Source organism: Nicotiana sylvestris, chromosome 4 (genome assembly GCF_000393655.2).
Source record: "Nicotiana sylvestris chromosome 4, ASM39365v2, whole genome shotgun sequence".
Classification (NCBI taxonomy): Eukaryota; Viridiplantae; Streptophyta; class Magnoliopsida; order Solanales; family Solanaceae; genus Nicotiana; species Nicotiana sylvestris.
The window spans coordinates 84636311-84662987 of NC_091060.1; the positions used below are offsets into that span (position 1 = coordinate 84636311).

At 37.0% G+C, this 26677-nt stretch overlaps 1 protein-coding gene, 1 long non-coding RNA gene and 1 other non-coding gene across 4 annotated transcripts; 1 reads left to right on the forward strand and 2 right to left on the reverse strand.

Annotated features, from left to right (window-relative positions):
• The first annotated feature begins 7294 nt into the window (after nucleotides 1-7294).
• On the forward strand, nucleotides 7295-7401 carry LOC138890925 (small nucleolar RNA R71). The gene has a single exon (XR_011407288.1). It is a non-coding gene; the product is annotated as a small nucleolar RNA R71 (small nucleolar RNA).
• Nucleotides 7402-10546: 3145 nt separating this feature from the next.
• Nucleotides 10547-12355, reverse strand: LOC104213908 (dehydrin CAS31-like). Its single transcript, XM_009763465.2, has 2 exons — nucleotides 11677-12355; nucleotides 10547-10963 (listed from the first exon to the last, which is right to left on the reverse strand). Exons 1-2 carry the CDS (start codon nucleotides 12241-12243, stop codon nucleotides 10781-10783), a joined length of 750 nt encoding a protein of 249 aa, XP_009761767.1. The 5' UTR covers nucleotides 12244-12355; the 3' UTR covers nucleotides 10547-10780.
• A 7974-nt stretch (nucleotides 12356-20329) lies between these two features.
• On the reverse strand, nucleotides 20330-23116 carry LOC104213907 (uncharacterized). 2 transcript variants are annotated; one of them, XR_707774.2, is made up of 4 exons: nucleotides 22370-23116; nucleotides 22204-22287; nucleotides 21267-22076; nucleotides 20330-21170 (listed from the first exon to the last, which is right to left on the reverse strand). It is a non-coding gene; the product is annotated as an uncharacterized lncRNA (long non-coding RNA). The 2 variants fall into 2 exon arrangements; XR_011406565.1 differs by having other exon boundaries at nucleotides 21267-22287.
• Nucleotides 23117-26677: the final 3561 nt, after the last annotated feature.

The window sequence follows — 26677 nt, forward strand, 5'->3', positions numbered from 1 at the left end:
TACCCTTAATTTCATGTTTTAAACCTAGAAATCTAATGGTTGATGATAAAAATGGAAGGAAACAAGTCAAAGATTACTTACCTAAGAGGTTATGGTGAAGAAGCTCTTCAAAAATCGCCCCAAGAGGTGTAGAGAAGAAGAATTTATGAAATTTGGGTTAAGTCTCGTAATGCTACTATTTCTGAACTTTTAAAAATAACTGGGAACGAAATTACTCTTCGCGTTCGCGACAAGTCTATCGCGTTCGCGATGGGTTAGGCCTGCTAGGCCTTCGCGTTCGCGGAAGGCGGCTCGCGTTCGCGGAGTATAAACTCCTTGAGCCTCGCGTTCGGGTAGGTCAAATGCCCCACCCCTTGCCTAGGCTCAATTAGACTTCGCGTTCGCATGGCCAGGACCGCGTTCGCGAAGGGAAGACCCCCCCTCCCCCAACACCTCGCGTTCGCGACCTGGGCTACATGTTCGCGTAGAAGGAATTTCCCTCAACAAAAATTAACACATCGCGTTCGCGAGGGTCCTCCCGCGAACGCGAAGAAGGGCATACCAGAATACCAACAGCTGAAAAACCTACAACTTTTCCTAAGTCCAATACCTTCCAAAACACACCCGAGCCCTCGGGGCTCCTAACCAGACATACGTACTAACTCAATGTCATCATACGAACTTATTTGTGCGATCAAATTGCCAAAATAACATCATTAACATTGAATTAAACCTCAAAATCAAAGAATTACCTCAACTTCTTTAAACATCTGTTTTAGCAATTTAGGTCCGAATCACGTTAAATGACATCTGTTTTTCACCAAATTTCACAGAAACATCTTATATCATATATAAGACCTGTATCGGGTGCCGGAACCAAAATACGGTCATGATACCATCATGTTTTAATCAAATTTCATTTCAAATTCCTTTAAACAATTTCAGAAAATAATTTTCTTTAAAAATTCATTTCTCGGGTTTGGGACCTCGGAATTCGATTCCGGGTATACGTCTATGTCCCATATTTTCCTACGGACCTTTCGGGACCGTCAAATCATGGGTCCGGGTTCGTTTACCCAAAATGTTGACCAAAGTCAAATTAATTCATTTTACTGTCAAAACTTATCATTTTTCACAGATTTTCACATATAGGCTTTTCGGCTACACGCCCGGAATGAGCACACAAATCGAGGTGATTCTAAAAGAGGTTATTAAGGTCTTAGAACACAAAATTTCATTTTAAAACAAGTGATGACCTTTTGGGTCATCACATGAAATCAACGGTCCATATCCCTTCCCCGTATTTTAATTAACCAAACTCCTAACCCTAACTCTCATTCAATCAAACCCGCCACCTCTGTATTCTCTCATATCCTCCCCTTCTCTCTTTGTCAATCCCTAACGTTGTTACCATACTCTTGTGATTCCTATCCAAAAATGGAATCATCTCTTGATTCCTTACCATATCTGGCCTTACCTCTTCGCCAGCTACTCGTTTTGATGTTACTCAAACTGGTTTGCCTCAAATGGCAAGTTGATCTCAAGAGATTCAAACTAGATTTGGTTCAAAATATCTTATATGTTGGTTATTTCCATCTATATTCATCCTAACCTCTGTAAGTATGAATATTTTTCGCATGGTTCAGTTAGGGTTTTGAGACCTCTGGTTCAAACCAGATTTTGGTTCATTTTGGTTCGCTTTAATGTCATCATTTACCTTGTTACTTACAAATCCGTCTATTTTTGGTTGAATCTTTTAATTACCCTCAAAATTAGGGTTTAGATCTCTCCAGATCTGAAATGATTTTCATTTTAAGTATTTTTTTCCTTTAATGATTCGATATCCCTGTCTCTCCGTTCTATATTTTCTCTATGCTTCTAACCGATTTTATTCACCCTAAAATTAGGGTTTTGGTTTTCAAAAAATGAACCAAATCTATTGTTTCATCTCTATGTATCTATCATAGTCCCTTCATTACTTCTGACCCTAGTTATTTTCGTCTATATGTTTTGTATTTCTGCCTATTTTTTAAGGTTTTGATTATTTAATTACTTCTCTTAATGTTTTTGTCCTTAATTCTGGTGTTAATTGCTGGCTAGTTTTATTTACCCCAAAATTAGGGCTTTTGAAATCTTTACTGAGATTTTAATCTTTCCCTTATCGTATGTACTGATATTTCCTTATTTTGTTTGACTTACCTGTTCTCATCACTCCCTACCTTATTTGATCCGGCATCTTGACTATTTGATTGATTCTGTATAATATTTTTCTTAACCTGAATAGTACTAACCTGATTTTATGCTATTATGTTATGTTAATTGATTGATGCCGACTTAAATTGATTGTGGAATTATTCTCATTCCTTGTTTATGCATGATTGACTTATTACCTTATTTGTGTGCTCTAACTCAGTGCCATTTAAACCCTTCCACGTTCCCCTTTAGACAAGACTGGAACTCTCCTATTTTCACTACTAAAACTTAAGCTCTCTCTCTTACTCCTGTTCTGATTTCTTCATTAAGTGGCTATTGTTTGGCCGGCTGAAAGCCAAGGCCAAATTACTCTGGAATTTAACTATTATTGTACCTTTACTTGCTTTCTTCTTAACTGGTATGCCCTAACCTTTACAATTTCCTTCTCTATGTTTTGTGTGACTAGCCTGGTTCAATTCCTAGCATGATTCTGTCCTTTATATGGTAATTAGATAATACTGTTAACTTAAGGCTAAGGTACTTAGCATAATAGGAATCCTCTCATAAGTTAGTTTAAGATTCGATGTGTTTGTTAGTTTTAGACCTGTTCTGAACTATGAGCATGTAATCAAGTATGTTTGTGCTTAATTCATATGCCATGTCTGTGCAATTCACATGTTTCTACCTAATTGCTTCTGTGACTAAGCCATGGCTGTTTTAAATACTAGCATAAGCACTTAACATAATCAGACTTCACTATGTTTGTATTGTATGTTGAACCTAAACCTTGTTTATTTCTTGGAGAAGTTCTGCCTGCAACTCTGTATTGTGAACTTTCTCTCTTCTGAAAATTGAACTATTTCAAAACTTCCCCCCTTACCATTTATGCACTAGATTTCAAAGCCCTACTCTTAGTCATTTAGGTTCTCACCACCCCTCAGTGTGAGCACTGCCTAGGGTCCTTGAGACACCTTTGAACTTTAACATATTGGGGCTGGTTTTTCCAATTTTTAAGAACTCTGTGCTGAATGTGTGGTTTTGGTGTGAGCATTGCCCGGGGTCCCTGAGGCTCTTTGAGAACTTTGACACACTGGAAGCCTGGTTTTAATGTGATGTGAATGGATCACTGCTATGCTTCAGAGTTGTTTGTTTGAAGGCCTGGTTCCCAGGTTTAGATTGGGCCTATGAAGGCTCCCTATAGTGTAATCGTTATTGTTATGTAATTTATTCATTCTGGGCTATAATAATCTCTGTAATAACAGATTTTGGATTAATTAGTAAAAGCTGGGGGTCTATTCTTATATCTTTTGTTAAATTTGGGTAGAAATCCTGCCTATAGGACTTAATTATGTTGATTGAATTATGTGGATATTGTGCTATGTTTAGAGATCCTGCCTATAGGATTTTTCATGATCATTTGCATGCTAGAAACCCTGCTTATAGGACTTCACATTTGATTCTACATTTGAAATCCTGTTCATAGGATCTACACATATTTTCATCTTAATGTGCATTAGTGACCATGCCTATAGGACCTTGTTTGTTTGAGTCAATTATACTTCCTGGCATTCTGTTAATTTCTGTCAAAATACGATTAATAGATATCATGCCTATAGGAATAAAAACTAGTTTCAAACCTAGAAATCATGCTTATAAGATTAAAAACAAATAGATATCATGCCTATAGGGTGAAATTAGTTATGAAACTTAGAAATACTGCCTGTAGTAGTTTAAATCAAGTCAGTAATTAAAATCATGCCTATAGGGGGTTTAAATCAAGTCAGCTATTAGAAGTCATGCCTATAGGAGTTTAAAATAATTCAGCAATTAGAAAGCGTGCCTATAGGATCTAAAAGGAATAAAACTGTCTTTATGAGTTAAAATTAGTGCTACACTTAGAAATCATGCCTATAGGTCTGTAATTGACAAACTCGTAGAAATCATGCCTACAGGATCCTGTTAGTCAATTCTGTATTCAAGCGCTCTTGTAAATCACTTAGGCAATGTATCCGCAAGACTCACTAATGATTCTGGGTTTAAAACTATGACATACTACTGCCTGAAAGCCCAGATCCATAAAATCAGTAGGCAAACAAATAGGTCTGGATGCTGGTCTTAATAAAATTGTCTTTATACCATGTTTTCTCGCATAGATATCTTGCCTATGGGATTTCTAAATTAATAAGTTTGCTAGTTCAATTGTGTGCTTTGTTGCTTATGTGTGGAGGTTAATATGAGCCTATACTTGCTCTTTATCTGAAAGTCCTATTTGTTTTTTGTGTGTCACCTAGATTTCACATTTTCAAGTAACATAGGTTGGTCTAGAACCATCCCAAATAGAGGACCTAATACTTCTAGGACCATAGGTAAGGGACGGGTAGCTCACGCGTAGGGTATGGTTTAGAATCAATTAGTGTGCTTAAGTAATAACTTAAAGATAGTAATTGGGTAGTAAAGGAGATGATAGCCCATGCGCTAATGCTATGATAAAACCTTGATCCGAGGGAAGTTGCAAAGCATTGCATGGAATTATCCTATAGGCTAAAAAATTTAGGACCACCCCTTATCCCCTGTTTAATAAATTGAATATTATATTTGTCCAAATTGTTATCTCCCTCATAGACTAATTCATATAATTAAGTTCGGTCGGGACCCACCGTTGTGAACCTCGAGGGGTGCCTAACAACTTTCCCTCAAGGTAATTTCGAGAGTTTACCCGATCTCTGGTGATGCAAACTGGTTATCTGAGTTAATTGGTCTAGGTTCCCTAACGCACCTTAATTCGTTAGGTGGCGACTCTTTCAAATCCAATTCCCTACCCTCACGGTAAAGGAGTTGTCCCAGAAATGTCGAAACCCGATTTCACGAGAATAAGGGGGTGTGACATTCAGCCTTCTTTGATGTTCCCTAGAAGGCTTATGCCCCTCTTCCAAGAGAATTTTATGCATGCAAAAGGCTGGATTGATACCCTTAATGTCTACCATGGTCCAACCAATAGTTGTCTTACATTCCTATAACACCTGTAAAGTTGTTCTACCTGCACAACTAACAAACCATATGAGATAATAACAAGTAAAGTAGAGTTAGGTCCTAAGAAAGCATACCTAAGGTGGACTGGAAGCGGTTTCAGGTCCAACTGTGGTGGCGCCTATATTGATAGCTTCGTAGGTGGTTTTTTTTTTCTTCTAAGTGTAAGGGCTCAAATTAAGGTTCCCTTTCCAAAAACCTTGACCTTCAAGAGCCATAACCCATTCTGCCCACTTTTCACCATCAACTTCTTTTAAATTCATCAAGGAAGCTTCTAATGGGTCTCTAACATGGAGAGTCTCTTACTCCTCTTGTAGTATCACATCAATTGTCTCTACTCACGAACAATTTGCAAACTCGCTGGGTCTCCTCATAGAGTGTTGAACATTGAATATTATTTCTTCATTCTTCAATCTCATATTTAGCTCTCCAGTCTCAAAGTTAATCAATGCTCTCCTAGTAGCCAAGAATGGCTTTAAAAAAATTATGGATATTTTTTCATCAACCTAGCAGTCAAGAATAACAAAATCAGCAGGAAATACAAACTTCCCTACTTGAACGAGTACATCATCCATAATTCATATTGGCCTTTTAACTGTGCGATCAGCCAGTTACAACAACATTAAGGTTGGTCTAGCTCTTCCAATTCCTAATTTTGTGTAAATTGCCAAAGGCATCAAGTTAATACTAGCCCCCAAGTAACACAATCCTATAACAAAAGTATAACTTCTAATTGTGCATGGGATTGTAAAACTACCGGGATCAGACAACTTTTGAGCGATAGGCCTTGTCACTACCGCACTATAAGTTTGAGTCAGAGTCATATTAGGCATGTCCTGGAAGTCAAACTTTCGAGACATCAAATCTTTCATCCTTTTAGCGTAGCCTGGCATTTCCCTCAAAACTTCTATCTGAGGAATATTCAATTGAATTTGACTTAGCATTTCCATGGATTTTATGTATTGATCATCTTTTTTTTGCTTTGCCAACCTTTGAGGGAATAGTGTCGGAGGTTGCTTTTGTCCACTGATCTATGTTCTTTCCTGATAAGAAGTCCTTTTTAGTACCATCTTCGAGAATTATTAAGTTTCTTTCTCGTTACCCTTGTCAACTTGTGCTTGTTCAATTACAACCTCTGTGAGCTCTATCAATTCATCTACCTCGAGTGGCATTGGAATAGGTGGCGTTGTTTCTCTATTAGATTGAGAAAATTCTTGCTCTTTGTCCAAATACCTTTCATTCCTGAGACTCACTACCATTAGTCGGTTCAGGTTCTATTCTTTTGGATTGATGTTTGTATCGACGGGCAATGTTCTTTGTAGGAGATTGTTCAAATCCATGGACAACTGGACTAACTAAGTTTCAATGCATTTAATAGCCGATTCATGTACGGCTAACTTTTCTTGCTTCTTTCCATTAGTCTCAATGAGTTGTTGCAGCATGCCCTTGATTTCTATCATATTGTTGTCTTCCTGTGTGGTCATCTGCTGCTGATGAGGTTATTGGTAAGCAAAATTTTGTTGGTGTTGTTGATTGTAACCAGGTTGCCTTTGATAGGCACAACTTGGACATGTGGTCATGCTCCCCTAGGATTGTTATTGTATTGTTGCTGGGCTGGGATGGCTGTACTACTGATTCTGATGTCCCCATTGTTGTCCACCTTGTCTTTGATCCCCAAAATTATTTATGTAATTCATGTATTCTTTGAATCCCTGGTTATTAGTTTCTGTACTCCATGAGCAAACATACGGCTGACAGATGCAAGGAGTGCATAGGCCTCCATTTTTTGTGTCAACAATGTGAACCTGTTTTGTGCCCGTCTCGTCAATTTTCTTTGTCAACAAACTCATATGTCATTAGAGTGGCTGTGTTTTTTGCATTTGTATTATTTGGGTTAAGAGCAAGAGAATGCACTATTGTAGTAACTGTTGTATCTCCCATCATCCAGCCTGAATTTTGAGCCATCTTGTCAAGAAGAAAATTACACTCTCTGAATGATTTTCTCAACAATATACTCTCGACTGAAACATCTAAATTAGCCTTTAGACGGTCAGCAAAACACATATAGAATTTCTATCCTAGCATCTGATCCGGGATGCCATGGTGGGGACACTTCACCAATATACCCTTGAACCTTTCCCAGGTTTCTTTCAAAGTTTCAGTTGGTTGTTGCCTGAACTACAATATCTCATCAATTTGCTTTGCAGTCTTATTTGCTGGATAAAATTTGTTTAATAACTGCTTGACTAGTTCATCCTAAGTAGCAATGGAGTTTGTTGGGAGTGATTTAGCCATGTGTGAGCCTCCCCAATCACTGAGAATGGAAATAGTAACAATCTAATTGCTTCGGGTGTCACATTCGGTTGTCTATGGGTGACACAAATTAATAGAAAATTCTTCAGATGTTGTTGTGGGTCTTCGATGTAAGACCCGGAGAACAACCTCTTGTTCTGTAGCAAATGCAGCATGTTGTTTGTAATTTGAAAAGTTTTTGCCTGTATCTGAGGTATTGCAATTGCATTTACCAAATTATCAGCGGTTGGTTGCGCCCAATCATATAGATTAGCCTCCGGCACAAGGGGTGCTACCACTCTGATGTTTGGGTCAACTTTGTTATTTCTATTGTTCCTGTTGTATTTCTTGATGTCAACCGTTTCTATTTTGATTTGTTCGTTTTGTTTTAGTTTTTCTTTGCCCTTCTTGTTAGCTTGATTCAATGTCCTTGATGCTTTCTCGGATCTGAGAGACCTTCAAATAGTTCACAAGTTCTCAAGGAGCATCTAGGCATGCACCTTAGGCATAAAATAATTCAAACGTGATAATTTCAATAGAAATATTTTTAGCACCACGAAAAATTGATCTAAACTAAAAATACTAGCAATTGTTTCAAGTTGTAATGAATAACACCATTAGTTCCCCATCAACGGTGCTAATATTTAATCACGCCCAACTATGCCTTATAAAAAAGACTAAGCGGTCGCTTAAAAATAATCTGGTTCAAGAGTCCGGAGTCGAATCCTACAGAGAACTAATCTATTTGCTATAACTTTTCAGTATCACTAATAATATGCTCAGTCAACTTTTAGAGTTCAAGACTTGATTTATGATTAACAAAATTTACTTAACTAAGAAAAAATGGCAATAAAAATTATAAACAAGCGAGAATAAGATTAAATCAAAGATAAAAAGGTCTAGGGTTTATGATTTTCCCAATTGTCGGATTAGTTCCTAACACGTTAGTTATAATTTAATAGAAGTGTTTTCTCGAACTACTCTAGTTGATAATTCGTACAGCTCATAATGATCACACCAAATCTTCATTATCTTTAATCTCACTTTTAAATCTTAGTAATTAATCTCTTAACTTACTCGAAAGTGGCGTTGTTCAACAACAATCTAATCAAGTGTTCTCTCTCAAGTAACACAAGATAACTAGACACATTTAACTAGTGGCCCTTCAATTAACAACAAGAAGCATATAATTTAACAATTAGAGAGTAAAATGGCTCAATTATACCAATACGCAGTTAAGAATTCATCAAACAATTGGTTCAATCAAGCCTTAGATGACGGGTTTAGCTACTCATAATATTATATAAGATTACAATATAAAAAGTCATAACCAACAATAGAAATATGAAGTAGAAAGTGAAAAACTCGTAGAAGAATTCTCCGCCTTGCTCTTGTGTGTTCTTGCCTCCCAAAATATTGTGTGGCCCTTCAAAAACGGCTTCAAATTGTATTTAAACCGAATACGGTTGATGTGGGGTGTCCTTGATCTCTCTTAATTCGAAAAGAAAAGGTTGAGTCGGTTCCTGGGGGTTGGTGCAACGCGTTACCCCTAGGCACGCTCCTAACTTTTTTTTCTTCTTTGTTTCTTTCGCGTACTGGGGGATGGTGCCAAAATGTCGTACACTGGTTTTGATTCAATTCTTAGGTCATTTCGCACATATCTTTCATGCAATGCACCAATTGTGGCACGCTCCCACTTCTTGCATCTCTACTTCTTTTTGCATCAAATAATCTAATTAATTCTTACCAACTTCTATCCAAATTCATTCATACACACAATAAACACGTAATGAACATATTCACGTTTGTAAGCATTTGATCTCCCTATTCTCACACAAAATGATATGAAACTATACTCAAAATTGTGCATTTTTAGTCATTTATCAAAAGTCATTAACAATGGTGTACTCTTCAAATTCAAACTCTATAATAACGAAACCTCCTTGGTTAAGAGAACAAGGAGTAGCGCATTTTGTAAACATTAATTATTGACACACGACTATAAGTTTTTTCTAAATTACTGACTTCTATGAATAGTTGTAGTAGGACCATAATTATTAGTTGTGCTCAAGTCATACGGATTCAAGATTTGAAGGTTAGAGGATGCACTTTTAGATTCAACCAAAATCTGTTCTGTATATAAGGTGTTCAGTACTAATATATCACTATCTTCTAAAGACATTATATATATATATATATATATATATATATATATATATATATATATTGTCGAACTTTACGGGCGCCGATTATGCCTCTTTGTATATTATAGGTCCGCCTCTGATATGGATACACCTATAAATATATACTACGGGAAATGGACAAATTTTCAAAATTATTAATTGACTCTAGACTACAAGTCATTTCTAAATTAATTACTAACTTCTAAGATAACTTATAAATAGCTGTAGTAGAACCATAATTATTAGTTGTAGTTAAACTATATCTATAAGGATACACCTATAAATATATCATACGAGAAATGGACAATTGACAAATATCAAGATTTGTTTCAAGTAAGATATGTGGTGCCATAATGTTAAAGTAGTTTATAATACGGGGCACTTGTGATCTCAATCCCCCATCAATGGTGACACACAACTTTTCACTTTAATTTTATTGTACGACCTCGATTTCATGTACACTCAAAGTCACCATTTGGAAAAACTAGATAAAGGTTTCACAACCACAAATATGTGGATATTATTCGTTTTTAGCCCAAATCAAGAGAGTTATTTGCGATTTACGGGATACATTTAAGACGAACGAGCATCAGCCATATCCCTTCCTTAAAAGAAACCAAAAAATAGAAGAACGAGTGTGTGTAATATATATATATATATATATATATATATATATATTGATGACCTATTTTAAGTTGCTTGTGTTATCTTTAGCAAATTATCCTTCTGTTATTTGATAATTCATTTCTGAAGTTAAACTCACATATTTTAACGGGATAATTGGCACAAGAGAAAAGCGCTTTTTATTTGCCCCAAAGGAAAGAGTAAAGACATGAGTCTTTTTTCTGTATCATATTATTAAGACAAAAATATTGCATTAAAAGGTATAGTATTATTCACACTTGCACAGTGAACAACATGTGCATGACATAATTAAACCCCACCAAGATATAGAAGTAAAACCCTTACATCAAAGGGAAGACTCACACACACACACGGATTATTTAGGTGCTCAGTATTAGAGGATAGAGCAAGCACACGAAGCTCATAACTTATATTTTAGAAGAAAACAAATTAAAGAGAGGTAAATATATATTATGAGAAAATTAGAAGAAATGATGTTTCTTCTCTCCCTCAACTTCCCCTTCTTCTTCCTTGGCTTCCTTCTTTTCATGGTGCTCATGAAATGCAAATCCACCTGCCCCAACTGCAGCTGCTGCTGCTATTTCTTCTTCTATCTTGTGTTTGTGTGCATGTTCTGGATCTTTCTCTGCCTTGTGCTTCTCATGCTGAAATTTTCATACCAAAATATGGAAGAAACAAAAAGGAATAGTTAACAACTCTATTAATCTTTCTAGATGAATGATTGATAGTGTAAATTCTTTTTACAATATCTAGAGTAAAAATCAAAATTTTCTTCAAATTGACCCATAATATTTGACTATGAGTCTATTTTAATCAATTTGATGTGACACTCTTTTCTTCTTACTCACTCATAAAAAAAATGACACATTTCTATATTTAGTAACAACTTAATTTTAAATTTTTTCTTTTACCCTTAATGAGATAATTTTTAGCCAAATAAATTTCTATAAATTATTTTAAACCACAAGTTTCAAATTTTTTTCTTTATTTCTTAAATTTCGTGTCCAGTCAAACACCTTCACATGAAGTGAGACGGAAAGAGTAGTAGTTTCTCTTATTCTCTTGGCTACTAATATCAATTTTTATTAAAAAATTTGACTTTCTAGTGAATTGTATTTTCTAGACAACTAACAAATTGTCAATGACTTTTATGAGACAACAAATAATTTTGTGACTTAGCTGATACAATAGGTAAAGTTCAATGACTTTAATTAACATAATTTTGTAACTTTACTGATACGACAATAAAGGCAGTCCGATGCACTGAGTTTCCGTTATGCGCGGGGTCCGGGGAAGGACCGGACCACAAGGATATAAAAGTTAAAACTGTAACATAAAACATTGTGTGAAAAATTACCAAGGCAAAGGCACCAGCAGCAGCAGCCCCAAGCCCTCCCACGTGTTCAAGATGCTTGTGGTGCTTTTTCTCTTTCTCATAATCCTCACCAGTTTTGCCTTCATCAGTAGTCTCTTCAAAATTAGTGGTCTCAGATGAGTAGGCAGCTCCTTTTCCATAGGTATCTCCTTCACCATAATTAGTTTTCTCTCCATAGGTAGTATCAGATGGAATATCTCCATAGCCAGTCTTGTTTTCATAGCCGCTATCTCCATAACTAGTCTTATTTTCATAGCCACTATCTCCATAGCTAGTCTTATTTTCATAGCCACTATCTCCATAGTTACCTCCCTCACCATAACTAGTTTTCTCTCCATATCCACTTTCTCCATAGCCAGTTTTCTCACCATATTTGTTATCCCCATAGTTATCTCCCCCACCATAACTAGTTTTCTCTTCATATGTATTCTCTCCATAGGTAGTTTTTTCAGTATCACCACCATATGGAGTTTCTCCATAGGTAGTTTTGTCTTCCTCCTTGTCCTTGTGGTGGAAGAGACCGAAGTGGTGCTTCTTCTCTTCAGCCATTTTGGTAATAAAAGTGATGGCAGATGAGTTTTGAAAAAGTAGTAGTACAAGATACTTGGGTGCTGTTGGGATGTTTTCTCTTGTTAATATTGAGTGGTATTTATAAGTGTTGGTTATAACTAGCTAGCCTATGAGTTTGGAACTTGAGTTAGTTGATGTGGGGACTAATTTGTTTGTCCAGTGTGTACGAGTTCTAATCCAATGTTCACACCTCTTTGCATGAAGGAAGTTTGTTACGTAAATTTTTAATTCCAAGTGGCGAAAATCAACCAATGCTTAATTGTTATACGGATATGATAGATGACTCGCATGCATATTCATTTATTGAGTTGTTTAGTGATATCAAACTTTTTTTTTCATTAACCGCTTTAACTAACTAATATATATATATATATATATATATATATATATATAACACCTCATTGCTGTCCATTTTTTCTAGCTAACATTAAGAATTAGATCAAACACTATAATGCAACAAAGAAAAGGAAGTGACGATAGAAACAACAAAAAAAGATAATGACAATTGAAGAATGAGCAACGAACTTATGTATGCCACCCACGTAACCTTCAAAACTCAAGTATCGTGGGAGGATTGATGTTTAGTCTTTAGAATACAATTAAACTTCTAAAATCATTCAAAAAGGGAAAAGAACGGGAAAAAGACTAAACAAATTACCATTTTCCTATGTTTTGAATTAGGTATCGTATGTATATAAGTTTTTCTCGGAAATACACGGTTTAGTCCTAGTCCTATATATGTCTGTGCCTTTGGCCTCAATATACTGGAGTCAGCCTCAACTTGTGTGTCGATTGTCAAAGCTACACCTGTATGGGGCAAAATCGGTTAATGATAGTTGGGCGAATGACGAAGTGACGCATGGAACAAAAGATAGATGGGACGTGAGTCAGCAAACAGCTGGCACCAGATGTAATCATGCAATCGATACTGAATGAATCTCGAAGACGGAGTAGCCAATTAATAATGAAGATTCAAAGCATTTTCATTAGATAACATTCAACGAGCAACTGTTACAAAGAATATATGCATTTATAGCCAACAATTATGCAGCCATCAATGACGGTTTTATTCACATTCAAGAGGAGCTTGATTTGAGGATCTTGTCTCCCAGAACAGAGCTGTAAGTAGGAGGATTAGCATCCATTGTAGGGGTGGAAATATTTTGTACACAAAAAAGCTATATTCTGCTCCTATTTTATAATATTGTTCTCAGTCTTTGTTCTTGAATAATGTTCTCTTTTTGCCATTGGAAAGGCTAAATTCATACTCGGGCTTGTGTTTCCATTAGTTTTATTTCGTATTCTTGTTTCGGTTATTATTGTTTTCGTACTTTAGGACCAAATCGATTTATTTGTCTATAAACTACGTTACAAATCTAACTATATCATTTTATGGGTAAACAGTTTGGCGTCCACTGTGGGGCATTGACAATTGTGTAATTGCTTTGATCTATTTATCTATTACTGACAAATTTTGATTCCTTCCTTAGAAAAAGAAAGATAAGGCATGACAGCTAATGATGTCAATATTGTTTAAAATGTTGGAGTACACGGTCAACAAGAAGATGTGTTCACGCGTGATGATTCAATCAGTGAGACCCACAACGAAGGGGATGAAACAACCTAGTTCGCGAAGGTCTGTATCCTCGACATGTGCGGGGCCCAACTCTTGATGATGCAAAGGATGAGCACGTTGTTGAAATAGTCAAAATCTTGAGGGAATAGAAAAAGGCAATTATGGATCGCCTCTCAAGGCAAGATTGGGTGATGACAAAATTGAAACATGTAGTATGGGGAGCTTCTAATAATGCTAATGGAAGGGCCCCGATTCCTCCCAGCATTCTCGTAAAGCAAACGACTCAAGGAACTGATAACGACACACCAAGAGAGGAGGTCAATTTCGACGAGGCCAGAGGTACCGGTAGTGAATTTGCGAACAACAATTTAAATAACCCTTTCAAAACCGAGCTCATAAGATTAATGAGAGAAATGAATGAATGAATGGATTAGAATGCAAAGGAATTTCGCTCTGATGGATCATATCACGGGGGTGCCGCTGATGTTAAAAGGATCAGATTTAAAGAAGTATATGTAGTTGCTGTTTAAACTATGTGCTGCATCGAAGTTAATCCCAAAGAGGTTTAAGATGTTGGATATACCAAAATATGATGTGACTTCGGATCCACAGGAGCACATCATGATATGACCTACACTACGACAGTAAAGGAAAACAACTTGGCCCAGCATTACATCGAATCGGTTTTGTTGAAGAAGTTTGGTGAAACCCTTACGAATGGTGACTTAGCCTGGTATTCCCTCTTATCAAAACATTCTATTGACCCTTTTGAAATGCTTGTAGATTCGTTTATCAAAGATAATGCTGGAGCAAGAAAGGTCCAAGCAAGGAAGGTGGATATATTCATGATATCTTAAAGAAAAGCTAAATTGTTAAGAGAGTTTGTGATCTGGTTCCGGAAAGAAATGATGTTGTTATCTGCGGTTCAAGATGAGTGGGCAACGGAGGCATTTACAAAGGGTCTCAACCTATTAAGCTCCAATAACTCACAAAAATTGCAGGAGAGCTTGCTCGAAATTCAGGCAACCATATGGGTAGATGTTTAATATCTCTATGAGTCAAAGATCAGAAGTGAAGATGGTCGACTTGGTTCCACGGTGTCTTCCAAAGGACGGAATCGTGATTGAAATCAAGATAAGTTTAAAAATGATTTTGATATAGATCGAATACACTCTAGAAGTCATTTTCAGCCTTATGAGAAGGCCGAAGGGCACGATAATAAAGGATTCCAGTCATCGAATAGGTTTATTTGCGATAGAAGGATGGATCATGGCCGGAGTAACAGATTGTTGTAGGAGAAAAAGGTGCCACGATCCTAAGATTCAGCGTATCCCCGGTTGTTTAATTACAATTTTAGTATCACCCTAGTGGAACTAGTGTCGCCCATGAGAAATATTAAAGAATTTAGGTTCCCAAAATCGATCTGATCGGATCCTAGCCAAAGGGATCCTAATCTATGGTGTGAATTCTATGGGACTCACGATAATAGGACTGGGGACTGCCGACATCTTCATGAAGAGGTGGAAATATTGTTAAAGAATGGTCACCTCAGGGAATTGTTAAGCGATCGCACCAAAAACAACTCTAAGAGAAATAGGGATATTACATAACCATTAAAACCAGCAGCAGGGTCACCTCGAATGACAATCAACATGATCTTCAGAGGAGACAAAGTAAATGGGGTGACATTTTTGCCAGCAAATAAGACGAATATATCAGTGACTCATGGCAAGAGGATCCGAGAAGTCTCAAAAGATGACATCACCTTCACGATGGAAGATGCCGATGGACTTATCCTACCGCAAAATGATGCTTTGGTAATTTCTTTTAATATTTTAGATTTTAGTATTAAGCGTATTTTGGTTGATCCAGGAAGTTCAACCAATATCATACAATGGAGAGAAGCAAAGTTAACCGGGAATATCATTCCATCAACAAAGCTTTTAGCTGGCTTCAACATAACAAGTATAACAACCCGAGGAGAAATTTTTCTGCCCACACATGCTGAAGGTGTAGCAAAGACCACCCTGTTTGAAGTGGTAAATGGCGACATGGTCTATAATATAATCTTTGGAAGACCGTGGATACATCAAAATGAAGGTCGTACCTTCACATACCATTAACTGTTAAAGTTTCCAACACTAGAAGGGATCAAGCAGATCAGAGGAGATCAATCTGCTGTAAGGGAGATGAACACAGTAACCATTTCCAGCAGCAAGGGCAAAGAAACCAGCAAATAGCAACTACAGGAACCAATGCCTTCTCCCATCCCAATTGTAGATGATAAAAACGAGAAGTCATCAGAATTATATCAGGCACCAAGGTCTTTTCAGGTACCAGAAAAGATGGATGCAACCAAGTTAACCGCAGAAGAGCTCAAACAAGTGGCTTTGTTTGAAGAATTTCTGGAAAGAAAATTTCATTTAGGAACGGGGTTGAGTCCCGAACTCAGGTTGAAACTTATAGATTTTTTTAAATCTAACGTTGATTGCTTTTCATGGTTGCATTCAGATATGACAAATTTTCCATTGGATTTGGAGGTCTCCAAACTTAGTCTGGATCCAAACTTCCCCCCGGTAAGGCAGAAGAAACAATTGATAGCAAAGGTCAAAAACAGGTTTGTTAAGGAAGAGGTAACCCGATTACTTAACATCAGTTCAATTCGAGAGGTAAAGTACTCGAAGTGGATAGCTAACGTAGTAGTGCCTAAAAAGAATAGAAAATTTAGGATGTGTGTAGATGATAAGAATTTAAATAAAGTGTGCCCCAAAGACTTTTTCCTATTGCCGAACATTGATCAAATGATCAATGCTGCAGCCAGGCACGAGTTGATGAGTTTTCTTGATGCTTATTTCGGGTATTATCAAATTAGGATGGACCCAGAAAATTAAAAGAAGAATTCTTTCATCACAAACTTTACCACATATTGCTATAATGTGATGCCTTGTGGGATTAAAAATACGGGAGCCACTTATTAGAGGCTCGCTAATAAGATATTTAAAAAATAGATAGGTAAGACGATGGAAGCTTATATCGACGACATGCTAGTTAAGTCTCTTTATGCAGGAGATCAACTGGAACATCTCTAAGGGACGTTTGACATTCTGAAAAAGTACAACATGAATCTCAACCTGAAGAAATATGCCTTCGGAGTGGGTTCCGATAAGTTCCTGGGGTTTTTGGTCTCTCAAAGAGGAATTAAGGTAAACCCCAATAAAATCAAATCCATCGAGAATATCCCAGACCAGCTGACAGGCGTGAAGGAATAAAGATGTTGACCGGTAGATTGGTATCTCTAAGAAGGTTCATCTCGAGGTCTTCGTAAAAGTTCCATCATTTTTTTTTTGCTTTTGAAAAAAAAGAATGACATCGTATGGACTCCGGAATACCAATATGCACTTAAAGACCTAAAAAGGTACCTATCTAGCCCTCCGTTGTTGTAGAAATTAGGAGAAGGTGAGCAACTATTGATTTATCTAGCGGTCTCAAAAGTAGTGGTAAGTGCCGTTTTGGTCCGGGAAGAAGATGGTATGCAATTTCCCATTTATTATGTTAGTAAAATATTATCAGGAGAGGATACACGTTATCCGCACCTTGAAAAGCTGGTCTTAGCTCTTGTAGTTGCCTCTTAGAAGCTTAGACCATATTTTCAATGTCATCTAATAGCCATTGTGACAACCTTTTCGTTAAGGAATGTCCTTCATAAGCCTGAGTTGTCAGGTCATTTGGCTAAGTAGGTGGTCGAAGTTAGTGAATTCTATATTGAATACAAGCCCAAGACTGCAATTAAGTAACAAGTTTAGGCCGACTTCGTGACTGATTTCAGTTCGGAATTAATGCCTTTACTGCTAAAGAAGCATTGTTGGTATCGGGAATGGTATCGAGAGTCTGATCTTGTTTACAAATGGAGCCTCCAACGTAAAAGGGTCCGGTTTTGGTGTAATTTTAATCACTCATTTGGGGGAAACCCTAAGGAAGGCCAATAGAATTTTACCATTAACTAACAATAAAGCCGAGTACGAGGCTTTGGTTGCAGAACTTGAACTAGCTCGGGGACTAGGTTCCAAGGTCATCGAGATAAAATGCGATTCCAGTTGGTGGTAAACCAAGTGTATAGAATTTTCGACACCAAGGAGTAGCGCATGCAACAGAACTTGAACAAGGTTCAACCATTACTTACACGATTCACAGAGTGGTCAATCGTCCACATTCCAAGGGAGGAAAATTTGAAGGCAGACGCATTGGCCAATTTGGGTTCATCCACAGAGATGGAAGGATCTGATTTTGGTATATTCGTTCAATTACTATATTCGGTGTTGGGTGTGGACAGCTACTGTGAAATTAATTCAACCAACTTAATATGGGACCGGAGGAACGAGTTCATTGAATATCTAAGACATGGCAAATTTCTAGAAGACCCAAAAGAATCCTTGGCACTACGGACCAAGGTGACTCGTTATTATCTTTTTGATTGACAGTTATACATGAGATCGTTCCAAGGGGCACTAGATTTGTGTCTAGGGGCCTCGGAGGCTGACTATGTGATGATGGAAGTTCATGAAGGAGTATTCCGGAACCATTCTGGTGTAGACTAATTAATTCTCAAGTTAGTCAGAGCTGGCTACTATTGACCCCGGATGTAGCAAGATGCAAAGATATTTCTACAAAAGTGTGATAAATGTCAGCGTCATGCACAGTTAGTGCATTGATATGTAGAACTTTTGCATTCGGTGGTGTCACCGTGGCCATTTATGAAATGGGGGATGGACATAGTGGGTCCCTTGCCACTAGAACCTGGTAAGGTAAAATTTCTTTTGGTTTTAAATTATTATTTTACTAAATAAGTTGAAGCATGTGCTTACCAAAAGATCGAATAATGAGAGATGGTCAATTTTATATAGGACCCTTTTTACCAATTCGGAAAACCAATAGAAATAACTTGTGACAATGGACCACAATTCATAGTTTCCAAACTCACAAAGTTTTTGGAAGGATTGAAGATCAAACGAGTTACATCTTTACCATACCACTCGAGTGCTAATGGACAGGTGGAGTCGACTAACAAGGTAATTATTCAAACCTTAAAAGAAGTTAGAAGATGCTAAAGTCAAGTTTCCAGATGAGCTACCGGGTATGTTATGGGCATACCAGACCACGACAAAGTCGAGCACGTATAAAACACCCTTTTCACTTGTATACAATTAAAAGTCTTTGATACCGATGGAAGTGGGGGAACTGAACATAGGGTTTTTCCGAGCAAAAGAAAAAGCAAACAATGAATCATTGCTGGATAAATTAGATTTGCTTGAAGAGCATGGGGATCTGGCGTATGTAAGGATAATGGCACAAAAGCAAATGATGCAAATGTATTTTAACCGCAGAGAGAATCTATGATATTTCAAAGTTGGGGATTTGGTCCTAAGAAAAGTCACTCAAAGTACTTGAAACGTTAATGTTGGGAAGCTGGGACCAACATGGGAAAGACCTTATCAGATTTCAGCTATAACTGGTAAATGTTCGTATGAATTGGAAGATCAAGATGGAGTCAAATTGCCAAGCAATTGGAATATGACCCACCTCAAAAGGTAATATTGCTAAAGATCCTTGCTGGTACTAAAAGTATGCTCTACACTCCTTTTCTCTTCGACCAGTTTTTATCCCAATTAGATTTTTCTAGCAAGGTTTTTAATGAGGCAACAATATAAAGCATACTATGAAGGAAGGGTCGTCGACAAATGAGGGACTTCCAGAAATAGTTTTATGTAGATCAACTCGTGAGGCAAACAACTTGTGGATGGTTAAGTAATCTTTGGCTTGTTAACATCTGGAAGTAGATTATTTAACCATCCCCAAGTTATTTCTATTAATAAGGCAATAATGTAAAGATACTACGATATGTCATCGACGAATGCAAGACTTCAGTGTTCTAATTCTCACACTTAGAATCTGAACATTGGTGGGAATAATACATATCAAAGCAGTAAAAGTGTTATAAAGACAGGGACCAGTAGAACCAGGATCAATATCTTATCAGGGCCGGTGACTACATGATCAGCCTCACAGAAATAAGTTGTACAAGTTAGCCACATGTATTGGAACCTTTATTTACTTAAGCAAATGAATGCTTATGTAAATATACTTTTAAAGATAGAGGGAATAAATCAAAGTCCTTTTATTTTTATATTATTCTTTCCTGAATGATAAGTTAATTTATTTTATCATTTGAGTGTTAACAAAAACTTTAAATGGTTGTGCCGGAATGAACATGAGACATTGTCATCGTAAATACGAGGGCCCTCTCTTATGAAACCCTCATAGTAAAAGGTAGATTCTGGAAGTGTTTATGCCTGGAATCAAAAGCTATCGGATGTGAAAAGATTCCTGAAACTTTGTTAGTTAATGTAAAAGAATATTTTCTTGCACAATACTTAAGTAAATGGTTTCTTTTATTAAATAAATTGCCAAACTAGTGGAAAGTTTTGTCACAATTACAAGAAGTAATGAAAACTACATCAGTTCTTGCTGCCAGAACCCAAAGGGAGAGAAAAGCCTTCGTTTTCTTTATTAGGAGAAGGTTGTTCCACTTCCGATTAGAGGCCTTCATCTTTTTCAGTCTCTCCCTCGGTTCCCGATTACTCGGAGTTAGTATTCAAAGAATCAGATGTAATGGGCCGAGTAGGGAGATTCTTGTGAGTAGTTGTATCCAGCTCCTGTGCTTTAGCACTATATTCATCAATGTTAGAAATTCCATCTTTAGCATCCTCCAAGGTCTTCCTCTTCGTATAATAAATGGTGTAGGTTTTCTCGAAGACGAGTGGATCCTCTTGGTCTTAGAGTTTAGCTCGGAATTTTTCAATCTTGGATTAGAGATTTTCATTTTCAACTTTAATAATGTTGATTTTGGAGTCCAGCTCGACATAGGTTATTGAATGGAGTTGATTCTGCTCCATGGTCCTTTTGAATCTTTCCTCCATTCTCGCCCTATTCTCCTTGGCAGCATTGGCCTCCTCAATTTTGGAGCGTAAGATAGCCTCTAAGTTATTAACTTGTTCCATAAAGACAGACTCGCGCTCGGCAGCAACAGTCACAATATCATGAAGTTCAACACATTTAGGCTTTGGGTCTGTAAGGTTTTCATGTAGCTGGGCGGATTCCAAGCTGTGAGCCACCCTATCTTGTTTGGACTGCTGGAATCGGGCCTTGAGGTCATCTATTTGAGCAATTTTTGCCTCCAGCACTGAGAGGCGCCCGGTAAGCTAATTCCTTCAACCAAAAGTTGATCTCGTTCTGAAGAAATCTCTTGCTTGTCCAAAATCAACCTTTGCAGGCCCTTGGAAGAAATAAGGTTGACATGAAAAAGGTTAGACCTAAAGTAATTAATGCGAAGTGCAAATTAAAAGAAGATAGGAGGAAGTTAGATTGCTACCTGCACCGAACAATGCATGTTATTGTTTATCAGACACTTCACAAAAAGAGTGTCTTACTTTCTCCAATCTTTCTCTGAGCCCAACAACTTCAGGTAATTGGCGAGATCCACCGTCTTGGAAAGTATATGGCACTCCTTCGAAATCGAAAGAATGGCACTTTGTTTTCCATGAGGGTCTTGAGTGGGTACCAAATAAGTATTTCTCAAATTTTCTTGGTTGGGAGACTGTGGAGAAGGGGCATTCCCTACTTGTTCAGCTGGGGTCAGTGGAGAAGAAGTAGTTGGTGTGGATGGAGAAGAAGCTATTATCGGCTCAAAAGTTGACAATGGAGGAAGGTCAGGAATTCAAATCCTTTAAGCAGAAGCAATTGTGGGAATCCAAAAATGAGATGTAGCATTTTCGGATATTGCTATTTCACCCCCTCCCCCTCCCAGAGTTCTTGAACTTCCTTTGGAGGTAGAGTTTGAAACTCCCCCGGCTAAGCATCCGGTTGAATTGATGAAGATTTTTTTCTTTTTTGAAAGGGGGCCTCTTCACCATCAACCTCTTCTTCATCATCAAGGACCATTGTGGTTGGTCCGGTTGGTGTTTTATTATTCTCTTCTCCTGAGTCCCAACCGTGGAGATACGTTTCCTTTTTGGTTGCTTATTTTTTGACTAGAGACTCCGGGAGGAGGCACCTTTAGTAGAGGCACGAGTACATTCACGAGCCCTCCTCTGGTTAAGGGCACTCTAAAATACTCGTTGAGCTTCCATTGGGTCATCAAGAGCTTCGATGTCGGGGCACACAATGGATCCGTTCGGAAGTCCTGTTTGGCAATATAAGGTAGTTAAATTGTTTGCAGAATGTATTAAACGGTTGAAATAAAGGAAGAAGAGTTTTATTTATCATGATTTTTGGATTTCCACCCGTATTTGGGAGTCATTCCCTTTCACCTTTAGAATTCTGGTATAGTGATATTCAGAATTTTTTGTACCCATCGGTCCAAATCTTGAACCGCTGGAGCTCCTAGTGAGTGGCTGGAATAAAGAAAATAAAAAGTTAGCAAAGAAAGAAGATTTCTTTTTACAAGGAAAGGAAGCAAATACCCGAAAAACTTACGAAAAAGATTTCATGATTTGGGAAAAGCTGGTATTGTGGTTAGGATGATATCCCTGGTAGCGATAATAACAAACTGTTCCATCCATCCACGGTTAGTGTCGTTGTCAATGCTAGTAATAAGAGCATGATCACCGCATTTTCTAAGATTTAGCATACCCTCACGAAAAATCTTTTTGGAGTAGAGGTTCATTATATGTACGAGAGTTAGGGTTTCCTCGGTCTCATAACACCATTGGTGGTGGCAAACCACCGTACGCCACACAGATAGGCCTACTTATGCCAAACATACTTGGTATCGATGGGATAACTCTAAGATTATTGGGTCAGTTCCTTCACCCACTCTCAAAGTTAAATGGCCCAAAGTGAAAGGGTATGTGTAAAAATATATGAAACCTGGCTTGGAGAAGGTAACTCTTTCTACCTTTTTTGGGGGTGAGGATTTCAACCTTGTTCCAATGGCATTCCTCCTTCATGACAAGGACACTAGGAGGACGAATGGAAGAAGGGTTCCTCCGAATAGGCCAGAACCTATCACTTTTAGAATTTGAAGGTGCTTTCTGTTATTGAAGGTCTGATTTCGTATTAAGTTTAAGAGGTATGATGGAGTTCAGGGTGGGAGGTTCAGATTCAGCTTCAACTTCCTTTGTTTTTGTTTTCTTTGGGGGTCTTTTGAAGAAAGGCCAGAGTTTCCGAGGATGGTAATGCTTGAAGATATGTTTGAAGAAAAGTTTTACTAAGAAAGTTGAATGTCACAGAATGGTTCTAAGGAGAATCAAGGAAGAAGAGGGAGTTGTGAAAGTAAAGAGTAAAAATGATGAGTAGGGGAGAAGTTATAGATAACAAAAATCTTAGTCATGAGTACCTCGAAAACCAGTGAAAATATTTGCTGAATCATGGAGCAACACATGTTTGGGTCATTAAATGCGAGAAGACATGTGCCCTTTCAAGTGTCAGAGACCGTTCAGGAATTTTTTCGCCAAGAAAAGAATTCTTATCTACTTTCCGGTAACACTAAGTTGTGTTACCGAAAAGTAAGGGGAGTATCTGTATGGGGTAAAATAGGTTAATGACAGTTGGATGAATGACAAAGTGACACGTAGAACTAAATACAGGTGGCACATGAGTCAGCAAACAATCATCACCGGATGTAAGCATGCAATCGATGTTGAACGAATTCCGAAGATAGAGTAGCCAGTAACGAAGATTCAAAGCATTGTCATCGAATATTATTCAATGAGCAGCAGTTGCAAAGAATATCTGCATTTATAACCAATCATTATGCATCCATTAATGACAGTTTTATTCTCATTCAAGAAAAACTTAATTTGGGGATCTTGTCTCACTGAATAGAGCTATAAATAAAAAGATTATCATCCGTTATAGGGATAGAAATATTCTGTACACAAAAAAGCTATATTTTGCTCTCATTTTATAATATTGTTCTGTCTTTGTTCTTGAATTTTGTCTGCTATCAAGAAAGAAAATTGAGCAACATAACATTTTTCTTTTTAAGAATTTGTAATCTTCCACCAATGTCACGTTATATGTAGATTTATGATCCCATAAGAAGCATAAAATAAAAATATATTATCTCATTAATAGCAGAAAATAAAAGGAACCAAAAAATCAAAATATCAATAGCAATTTATTTCATTATCCATTCTGTTGGAATTAAAGACATCGCTAGCTAATTAACTTCATATGGCTTCGATACAATACACTGAAAACTATTATTATCTCCCCAAAAAAAAAATGTAAAAGTTTGAAATCACAAATGGAGATCTTGAGTATCTTTGAACCGAAATTCCAGCTCATCTCCCACATGAATTGCTTGATAGTAACCTTTTTCATAACTATACTATATTAAAGTATGGATAGCAATAAAAAAGGTCGGCATTATGATTAGGACCCATATTTTGGCATCTGTTGAATATTGAGGAGTGTCGGCAAACTTGTTAGGTATATTCAGTCGAACAGTTTCTTTGCTTGCCTTTTATTTGTTGGTTTATTGTCTTTCTCCTTCCAACTGCCATTCTAATATGATATTAGTAATATCTGAAAATGGAAAAGTTTAGCCATGTTAATTAGATAATTATGTATTGTAGTTTAAAGGTATCTAACGTGATGGTATCTTGCCAAACACTTTTTTATATGCGCTATATTTTTGTGTATATTGCCTTCTAATGCTTTGGTTACTATTCCACAACCAAAACTCTTATTGTTAATATTGATATCTCTGTTGAAAGTGCAACATATAGTTATTCGTGTGAGAAAACATATTATGGTAAATATAGTTCAACATTTAGGATGTTTGTCATTGTGTTTTATTTATTAAAACTATAAAACATAAACATAATGAAAATTATTTTCACACAAATCTAAAAGGATATTCTTTAGTTTCGGAAGACAAAAGTTGAATTTGGGGATAAACACATACTTAGAAGCACATTGACCAGTATCATAAGTTCTGCATGTATGACGTTGTCGTTAAATAATCTATATACCATATGTGTACTATTACATAAGCTATTTAGCGGATCTAAATTTTCAGTAGCATGACGTGCATAAACATATATGCAATAGAAGATCAATTTTAACTTAGTCTATTATATATATGGTGACACTAACATACGTAAGAAATAATGAACTTGACAAAAGCATGTACGGTAGAAGGCCATTTGGTATTAAAGTATTTAAGTATTCTTCTTGGTAGTTATTGTTGGTATCATCTTCTACTGAGTCAAAACTGAAAAATATTTTATTTTTACCTGTCACGACCCATACTTATGGGCCGCAACGGTCACCCGGTACCTTACTCAACCGAGTACCAACATAACATATATTTCTTATCATACTTTCATTGGCAAATGGGCCAAACGGGCCGTCATGGGCTAACCAGAATAAATATAGGAAAATATTCAATATAGGACGACCCAACCTGATATAAAAACTTATACATGTAACATACGGGCCTATAAGGCCAACATGATTATTTGTAAACTCAAAACATAGGTCGGCAAGGCCATACAAGCATCCGTATATATGGCATCTTTCTACAAGCCTCTAAGAGTATATATTATCGTAAAGGACAGGGCCCCGTCATACCAAACAATACATGTCTAAATCATACTGACCAAACAAGCAACTCCGGAGCAAATGGAGCACACCAACATCTTCCGCTGAGCTGATAGCCTGCTTGGAGGACTTTCGACCTATCTATTGGGACCTACGGGCATGAAACGTAGCGTCCCAAGGAAAAAAGGATGTCAGTACGAATAATATACCGAGTATGTAAGGCACACAAATAAGTACATAAAAGACATGAAAGAAACATGGAGTAAATGACTTAACCCGTAAGTCTGGATAACTCTGTAAATCATGAAATACTTATAGTGTCATGCATATGCGTATCAATGTCATGTCATGCATAGTACATGTATTCATAACATCATCAAGCCTATGAGGGCATCCCATCACATCATCTCGGCCACTGTGGGTAAAATCATCAACGTATACCAGCTGATCAGGTGGTTGTGCGTATATAATGCAGTAACCTTTTTCCATATCCCATATGCATATAATATACATATATACGCGTATATAACTCCATCTGGTCATGGGTCAATGTAAATGAATGCAATTCATGAGAAGTACGTCAATAAAATCTTTCGAAGTGTCATAAGACCATTATGCCTCTGATTAATATCATAAAATCAATTTACGTATTTTTCTGAGGCTCATGAATAGATTATAAAATAATAGGACACATGGAAATTCAAGAACATAGGCACCTCTAATAATTCTATAAATAGAGTCATTTATGGAAGTTGTGGATTTTTCTTGTTTCGTTTGTGTCATATAGATCACACCAAAAGAAAGAAGTGATATCCTTAACATGCCTGAGTCGATTTTCTTGACAATTCCACTAACACACGTTAATTGCAACAAAATACGTGACGGTAAAATTGGAGTAGGAGAAATACGTATAAAATGCTCGAAGCAATAGCGTTGCTATGCAAAGATAATCTTGGCTAAAACTCTTTCTCAATAACGTTGCTACGTTCCTTGGCTGAAACTCTTTGTCAATAATGTTGCTATATTCCTTGGCAGAATGTTTTTGTCAATAACGTTACTACACTCCTTTGCTGAAAGTCTTTTAAGAGGTTAGGAGAATGATTTTTGAACTAGAAAAGTTATACTAAATTTTTAGGTGGGCCCCATTTTTTAGGGATTAGTCTTGCCCAAAGACCCCTTAATGTGCCACCTATCCTAATGACTAATGAGTCATAAAATTGGGCTTAATTTGCT